At 44.1% G+C, this 8,998-nt stretch overlaps 2 protein-coding genes across 2 annotated transcripts; both read right to left on the bottom strand.

The window, feature by feature from the left end:
• Positions 1 to 17: 17 nt before the first annotated feature.
• PCYB_062390 (hypothetical protein) lies at positions 18 to 3,308 on the bottom strand (the record flags this gene model as incomplete). Its single annotated transcript, XM_004221406.1, has 3 exons — positions 18 to 2,303; positions 2,774 to 3,022; positions 3,243 to 3,308. 3 exons carry the CDS (start codon positions 3,306 to 3,308, stop codon positions 18 to 20), a joined length of 2,601 nt encoding a protein of 866 aa, XP_004221454.1.
• Positions 3,309 to 4,388: 1,080 nt separating this feature from the next.
• Positions 4,389 to 5,570, bottom strand: PCYB_062400 (secretory protein; the record flags this gene model as incomplete). Its single annotated transcript, XM_004221407.1, has 1 exon — positions 4,389 to 5,570. A coding segment is annotated over one exon (1,182 nt), but the record flags the coding sequence as incomplete, so codon positions are not given.
• Positions 5,571 to 8,998: the final 3,428 nt, after the last annotated feature.

The raw sequence follows: 8,998 nt of genomic DNA on the forward strand, positions 1-8,998 counted from the left end.
GCAAGGCCTTGCACGGTCTATTCGAAATCATAGTTGGGCTGGATTTCCTCCATGAAGAAGTCACTGCTCTTCGTTTCCCGCTTCTTCGTTGCTCCTGCGTGCGGCGTTTCGGCGAATTTGTTCCGACCATCTGCCTCGTTGCCGTGACCTGTACGGGCCAGCCTGTGCGCCCTGCTGATCCTGTCCAGTTTTGCGTCCGTTTTTGCACTACTACTTGAACCTTTTTTTTTGCTATTTTTTGCCTCATTTTTTTCGCCGTTTTTTGCGCCATTTTTTGCGCCATATCTTCCTCTCGGCTTTGCCTCCATCTCCGTTCTGCGTTTCCTCCTGCGCAGCAAGTGCTGGAGCTCCGCCCTGTCCGCGTGCTGTCGGCGCGCGCTGGACAAGTTCACGCCCCCAGAGAGGTGCCTATAGTACTTGAGCGCGCTGCCCGACGAGCCATGACTGCGTTTTTTGGACTTCCTATTTCTGAAGAGGCAGGAGAACTTCAGCTTATCGTGAAACAAGTACTTGTACAAAAGGAATAATAAAATAATCACCAAGAGAGGGATGACCGTGCAGCATATAATGAACCAATAGTTGCCCCCACTCTGCGCATAGGAGTACACGTTGTAATTTTTCTCCACCATATCCTCAGGGTATATCCTCTTGGAAAATAAAATGTGTGCATCCCAACCAGTCAGGTAATGCACCCTATGCTCAAAGAGGGAGAACATCTTAACCGCTGAGTAGATATTCTTTCTACTATTTAGTGGAATGGAGCTATAATTGTGAAAAGCTATTTGGGTTAGTTTATATCCCTGTTGTATTAATTTTTCGATGGCCTGGATTTCCCTTTTATTAATTCTGAATCCAAAATGCTTCGTCCTCCTTTTAAGGTTATTTATTGGGTCGTTATAGGACTCCCCCATGACTTCGATTAGTTCCTTGTTAACCTTTTTCTCATCATTATAGGAAAATCCTTTTAGCGAGTTTGAGTAGACTGGCTTGGTTAGCAGGTCAACGATGACGTTCTTCATCAGTGTGTATTTATTTTCGGGGAGACTTTTCACCAGCATGATGACGAAGATGGTTTGGTCGTCCATCAGCTCCAGTTGTGTCCTTTTGAATTCTTCGATTTGTTTTCTGTACTCATTCGTGGGCGCGGCACTGAGGTGATTCCTCCATGCGACGTGTCCCGAGTGACCTCCTTGCTGGGCACCTCTCAAGTGACCTCCTTGCGGGGCTCTGCGCAACTTCCCTCCCTTCGCGATGGCCAGCAAGTTGTCCACCACGCGCCCGTCCGCCCTGGCCGCTCCATCCCCCCTGTCTGCCCCGTTCGCCCTGGCCGCTCCGTCCTCCCTGACCGCCTTGTCCTCCCCGTAGTTGAACACCCCGTTTTCATTTTTTCCCTCCGCGTAAAAGACCTTTTTCATCAGCATCACAGCTTTGGAGAAGTGGTTCTCCCCGAAATGCAAATACGAGTTGAGGACAAGCTCGAACTCGATCAGGGTGAGCAGATTTCCAATGGGGAAGGGGTCACCATTCTGGGGTACCTCTCCCCCCGGGACGTCTCCCCCCCCCGGAGTCCCCATCTCCACCTGAACAAACAAGTTCCTCCCCGTTAGCATCGAAACGCACTGCTCCAAAGAATTTTCTGTAAAAAACAGACCAAAATCTCTCACGCGCAAAATTTCCCCTATTGTCTGGTCCATATACAAATAGCCATTTATCGTAAGGGAGATCAAATTTGCCTTGTCCACCTTCATTTCATTTACTCCATTTTGATTAAAAGAGCTATTATGTTTTAAATGCCTCATGTACGTTTCTATGCTTTTTTTAATTACCTCCATCAAGGCGTCCCTCATCACCTGTGTGAATTTTTCTTGTCCATGCGTCTTTAAAATATCTACCAAATGTGTCGCATTTTTTATATGCAAAATGAAAACTTGGCTTCGGACATTCTTTGTGACAGAAATGCTTTCCAAGCTGTTCAGGTATAATCGATGTTCTCTCACCAACCCGATATCCTTACTGAGGTATATCAATTTGAGGTTACTTTCTTCATTGCAGTTTTGTATTTGTAGCAGATTTGTAAATAAACCCTTCGAGTGTAGTGCGTAGTTTAATGCGTACATAATGCAACTGTTGCATGTTACTGGTAGAGTTTTTTTTGGAAGAGCATTCAACACAGACAGCGCACAGCTCCGCGTGGTCAGCGCTCTGCAACCATTTTCCTCCCTCCAGCATTCATTGGTGATTAATTCCATCCAGGTGAAGTAGCTTTCGTTTCCGTTTTTTATGTCATTCAGGAGGCTGTTCAGCTGAGGGGGAGAGGTGTCATATGGAGGGAAAAAAAAAAAAAAGGTATGAGATGCATACACTTCTCCAGTTGGACAAGACACACACGTGCCAATCCAACTGCGGCACGAAAAAAAAAAAAAAAAGGGTCTCTTCAAATGTGTACACGCATGCCGCTAACGGGTCTCTTCAAATGAGTACACACATGCCGCTAAATGGTCTCTTCAAATGTGTACACACATGCCGCTAAATGGTCTCTTCAAATGGGTAAACGCATGCCGCTTAATGGTCCCTCCCCCGTTTGGAAGCAGCAGATGTGGGGGCGTTGTCCCCCAGAATTAGCACCCCAAATGGTGGCACAATTTTTATTGGAGAGTTATGGAAAGCGCCTCGCTTCGCTTATCTCCTCTTTGATTCGATTCACTCCGCTTTGCTCCTTTGAGCATCCGGGCAGAGTCGGTGAAGCGAAGTAGCCACTCTGAGTAAGACTTACCCCCGTGATGACATGACGGACATCCTGGACTGTGTACCCCCTCTGTTCCTGCGCCTGTTTTTCTGTAGCCACCTCTTTGGTGAAAAGATATATAGCTCCATCAATCACTTTTTCATATTTTTCCTTTTTCGAAAAATTCCCCAGGAAATTCGGGACTTCCAGCTGCACAAGGAGGAGGAAGGCCACCAGGACGTTGTCGCTCAGGCCGGCCAGGCCGGCTCGGTCGTTCTGGGCGTCCTGCCCGTCGGTCTGCGGGAAGAAAAAAAAAACACGTACATATTTATATGTATACATTTATATGCATACACATTCGAGCGGTCTTTCCGGGCGGCGAATGGGTGTGCCTCCAACGAAGGGGGACTCTGTAGCCCCTGAAACGCGCGAGAGAGTGGGAAAAGCTGCAACCCTGAAACGTTTTACATTCCAGGGGCACTTCCACTCCAGCCCACTCTTGTCTCATGCGCCTTACTCGGTTGAGACACGTCAGTACGAAATACAAAACCGCAACATATTCGAGCAGGCGGTGTGTCTTCATCCTTGTTTTGTTTCAAGCCTGAGGAGCGAAGCCGTTAATTGCGCTCACTTTACGCGGCTTTTACGCGGCTTTTACGCGGCATTCACACAGCAGTCATGCGACAGCGAAGGGACAGAAAAGGGGCACTCACATGACAGTCATTGTTTTTTTTCCCTCTTTTTGTCATTCACTTGGGGAAAGAAAAACCATTTGCAGTGTTCCATGCCCATTGATGTGGGTGTAGCATCTCTGCGACATGCACTTAACGTGTGTAGCAACTGGGTCCAGTGACAACATAACCGTCGCGCAAAATGGCACCATTTGTATGAACTTATATGTGTATAACACGTCATCCTGTTTATGTTTTACGCGATATGTGTGAGGGCGCCATTTCATTGTTTCCGCCCAATGCAGGGCTTCCAACTGCATTTTGCGCTGCGCGCCTGCCGATGTCCACTGCCTGCAGCGCATTTTTCTCCTCTGAGAATTTGCATGTAGAACAACCCTCCAAGCAGTGAGCAACCTTCGCGCGTTTAACTTCCAGACGCAAATAAAATTTTTGATCCACAAATGTGTCTTAAATGTATGAAAAAAAAAAATTTTTTTCCTTTTTTGCAAAAAATTGCTTCCCTCGCGATAGCGCCCGTTCGAGTCATCCTTTTTAATCGCGTTAAATTTTAAATTACAAAAAAATTGAAGCCTCTCTGCGCGCGGCGTTAATTACAGGGGGGGGAAAGTTCAGAAATGGGGAAACTGGCAAATCCGCCCATTTAAGCACTCCCCTGATGGTGTGCGGCGCGTTCAATGCGAAAAGAAAAAATCGCAGCACGCCGCAGAAGGGCCACGGCCAAAAAGTGGGAGCTACCTCGATGGCATTCTCACGTAGGTGAAGTAACCTCAAGGGATTCGCTCGAGGTTAAAAAAAGAAAACACAACGGTGGGGGATGGTTGCCGCGGAGGGAGGGACCTTTCCCATTCGCCAACATAGTTATGAGTTAATCTCAGTGTGAGCGAGAGTCTGTGTATGTGTGTGGGGGAACTATCAATGCGGACGTGACTCCCCTCTCTTGTGGCCGAAATGTAAGTGGCGCTGCCTCACAGAGTGAGGTGTATCTTTTCCTGACTATCCTCCTTCTGCTGCTCCTTCCGAATTTTATAAGCCTTCAGTTGGTTCAGCTTATTTTTAATTTCATCTGCCGAGATGGGTGACATGTGGGTTAGGGTTTTCCCAAGGGGGTCTTTCTCCCTCTGGGCCTTTACATACTTCACTTTTTCATCCCAGTCATCGCCAAGCTGCAACCAATCGAGCCAGACAATTCTCCTTATGTTCCATCCCAAGTCGTAAAGAATCCTATGTTGCAACTTTACACTTTCGATATACTGATTTGTAGAGGTATAAAAACAAGCAGGTCCATCAACAAACCAGCAGTTTCGTTTTTCATTCATCTCACCAATATCTATATAGTAACATCCCCAAAGAAAGGTGTTCCTATGGCTTACACCTAATTTGGCTAGACAGTTCGAAACTTCCCATTGCAATTCGGATGGCTTTCTCGTACTCTCTGGGATCCTTCTCATACTGAGGCGGACATAAAAGCTTTTTACCTTATTGGAAAGGGCACTCCACACATGGGGGAATAAGACCCTCACGGCTACTGCCGATTTGTAAGCACTCTTGTAATGTTGCGGTCTGGCACAAATAAACATATTGCTAAATCGGATTAAAATATATTTTTTAACTTCATCATCGTAAAGGTTAACCAAAGTAACATCATTAATTACGTTACGAAAATCTTGAGCAAAAATTGTTTCCAGTTTGTTAACCATATGGCTGTTTATAAATTGTTTATAATTTTTATTTTGAATTCCTAGCTTTGCAATTGCATTGTTTATTTTTATTAAATCTTTTACTCGCATATCGTCAAATTTGTCCACAACAGCTTTGCAGAAATGGTTGAAAAATTCTTCTTCTCTGATTAGGACTCTGTTTAATGACCATGCAATGCACATTAAGGGATGGCTATAAAAAGCGTTTAATTTTTTTTGCACACATGTTAACATTTGTTCGTAAAAAGAGGGGTTTAAAAATCGGCTTTTTCCCATTCCATAAAATATATAGCCAACTTGCTGCGGTGTTAATGTGTCACGTATTGTTAAGATTCTTTCCGTGTATCCTTTCCACAATTCGTAGTCATGTTTTCTTAACGTTGCTGCTTTTTGCACACACGCGGCTATGTATTGCCCATCCATCAAGTTGGCTTGACTTGTTAGACATACATTCATGGGCATCCAGTACTCCCTCACTCTTTGTTGTGCCCACGACCGAAAGCGCTTGTGCATGCGCTTTGCCTTGTACTTTATTCGGCTCTCCCGCCGGATGGCGTTCACGATTACTCTTTCCCTGGGGCGCAGCAGACCCATCTTGGCGTTCTTCTACAGGGGGGGAGCAGCACCCACTGGGGGGAGGAAGCACCCACTGGGGGGAGGAAGCACCCACTGGGGGGAGGAAGCACCCACTGGGGGGAAGAAGCATCTACTGGGGGGAAGCAGAACCCACTGGGGGGAAGAAGCACCCACTGGGGGGAGGAAGCACCCACTGGGGGGAAGAAGCACCCACTGAGGGGAAGAGTCACCCACTGCTCTCACGCAGCATCCGCTGGGCGCTTCTCCCTTTCCCAACCCCTTCAACCTGAGCAGTCACAGCGAAGTTTCCCTGCATTCGCTGGTGTGTACCTACCCCACAATTACGAAGAACAGATAATGTAAAAATATGCGTTTCACGCAGCGATGGTCGAGCGAGGGTCGCCCCGTTCATCAGGAGTATCATATGCAACGGAACCACCCCTCATGGGACCAATTCCTCAGCCGTTCACAGGTGGGGGGAAGGACGACATGACGCATGTTTCCTTTCTGTGTATTATTAGCAGCATGGGCATATCAGCGTGAATCTGCCTGCTGTGCGGCCGTGCCACAATGAGTGAGCCATTTAAAATATCGAAGAGCAACCCTTTTTTTGGAATCTCCGTCGCGGTCAGCAGTTTGGTTCACTTGTGTATAACACCGTCGAGAAGTTTGACCGCCTCCCTAATACTTACAAGGTTGGGAAATTTTTTCTCATTGATTAACTTAGCTTTGCATACGTGGATTTTTTTTTTTTTTTTTTTTTTCATGTGTTTTGTTTTTTACCTGAACATATTGGCTAGCCAAAAAAAAAAAAATTCCCAAAATGGGGACATACAAATGCGCACGTAATTTTTTGGCCTATATGTAGTCTCCCCTATTATGCGGCCATTTTAAGCGGTCATTTTGTTCGGCCACTTTAAGCGGCCATTTTGCGCGGCCACTTTAAGCGGTCATTTTGTGTGGCCATTTTAAGCGGTCATTTTGTGTGGCCAACTTTAAGTGACCGTTTTGTGCGGCCAACTTTAAGTGACCATTTTGTGCGGCCACCCTATGAGCCCCTTCTTTAAGGCACCCTGACGAAGGCCTCTCCTCAGAAATGTGCGTGCAAGGTGGAGGAAGAAGACCACTTCGCGAATGCGACAAAATGGCCCTAAGTTCGAGAGGTACGTGTGTGGCATTTATCACCCTGGCGGTGATTCATCCGTACGTTCGTGCAAAATATACATTTTTGTGGCGAATGGAGTTGCACACCTTTTTTTGGTTGTTACGGAAAAGATTGGATTGGGCAAATTGCCAAAATTGATATACATTTTTAAACTAATAACATGGACTGCTTGCCACTGCGTGGCGTCGTTCCCGCGCCCGCATTTTTATTCAGCCAAAATTCACCCCACTCCTAATTTGCCTGTTTCATTTTTTACACACCGCAAGGATATGTTTAACCCTTTAACAAATCGGGTGAACAGGTTATGCCCCAAGTAAAGCGCAAATTAAAGAGGGACTACTGACGAGCTCATTGGCTGAACATTTTTTTATTCATTTCCATTATTTCCGCTTTAACTTTTTTAAAAATATATGTTATGTCTTTCGGCGATTTGCCAAATGGGGACATACTCAGCAGCAACATTTTAAGTATGCTCTTGCTGAATATGAAAGCATTTGTTGCAAAAAAATTTTTGTTTTTCAATTTGCCCTAATACGCTTGAATAATCGAGAATGATGGCCCGTGTGAAAAGCGATAAAATGGAATGCCATTTCAGCAAATAGCAGCTTTGTAACGTTTGGCATTTTCCGAGCAAGGCCTTTTTGACGTGTGCGTGTGTGAAAATGTGTTATTGGGTATGGGGAAGCGCGAAAGGCTACGAGTGCGTAAATATGTAATACATATATGTGTGTGCATACGGCCAGGTGTACATCCCCATGGGCCGGCTCGGAATTGCCCTTTTTACTGCCCTTTAAAAAATACGCCTAACGCGGCTAACATGACAAACACGCTAATACTGCTACGTGTTAACGGAAATTATTTGTAACGTTCGATGGGCGCTCCATATGAACGCTTTGAAAGAGGGAGTTTCCCCTCTTTTCACTCCAAAAAATGTTAAGAATAATTCGTTTTCATTTCGAACTGGCTGAGAATGGGGAAAAACGTGGAAGTCCTCGCCCTGTGAGGTAGGTCCCACTTTTCAGGGAGTGCAATTTAGCAACTCAGTGTGCACGTACGCAATATGTGTGCGTATGTACATATACATACGTATGTACGTACCTTACTCCGTCCTTAGTGCATTAGTTGTAAATGCCCACCCTTTTTTGTGTACATATTTATTATGCGTCCTTTTCAATTAGGCGAATATTTCCCCCGAAATGATCGCCCAGACATAAGCGTAGTGTTTTTACGACGTGCCTCCCATTGCCTTTTTTGTTAAGTGCAATAAAGAAGCTAATCATGGAAGGCGTCAAAATGTTGGCAGTTGAAATTATGGAGCTGTAAAGTCAAGAAGAACGAGTGATACTGAAAGGAATGTTACTAGGGAAGGACAAACTCGAAAAGGCATCTTTTGGCATATTCATTTGCGCTTGTTTGCGTCTGCATTTTGCATTTTACAAGGAGGGTTTATTAAGCGCTATATATGCGAATTGCAAAAAAGGAAAAAAAAAAAAAAAAAAAACGAAAGAAAGAAAGAAAGCCTCCCCGCTCCGATCGCGAAAACGTTGGACAACTTGCCAAATTAAAAATACGCATTTTTATCGGTGCCTATTTGTTCTGTTCTGTTTTGTTCTGTTTTTTCGCCATTTTTTTCGTTATTTGCTTTATTTGCCTTTTTTGCCTTTTTTGCCTTTTTTGCGCTTTTTACCTTGTTTGCGCTTTTTACCTTAAATATATGGAAACCCGCAACCCTTTTCGTTTTTTTACAAAAGTGCATTTGTACACATAAATAAACGCATGAAATATACGTTTGTATATTTTTTTTTTTTTTGTAATATTTTTATTTTTTGTGTGAAATTTTGTTCTGTCTTTAAACAATTTGTATTTGTATTGTATTTGTTTTCCCCTTTTTTTCATTTGTACTATAGTTGTAGTAAACATTTTTCGTTTATGATGACTGTACGTTTGTTTATTTTATGTTTTGTATTCTTTTGTTTGTTCTAGCTTTTTAAAATTTTGTTTTTTTTGTTTTTTTTTGTTTTTTTTTGCTTTTTTTTGTTTGTTTTTGCTTTTTTTTGTTTTTTTTTACCTTGCACGTTAAGGTGTTTTTTGTTTGTTCTAGCTTTTTTAAATTTTTTTTTTTTTTACGTTACATGTTAATGTA

The sequence above is a fragment of the Plasmodium cynomolgi genome, chromosome 6 (assembly GCF_000321355.1).
Source record: "Plasmodium cynomolgi strain B DNA, chromosome 6, whole genome shotgun sequence".
Lineage (NCBI taxonomy): Eukaryota > Apicomplexa > Aconoidasida > Haemosporida > Plasmodiidae > Plasmodium > Plasmodium cynomolgi.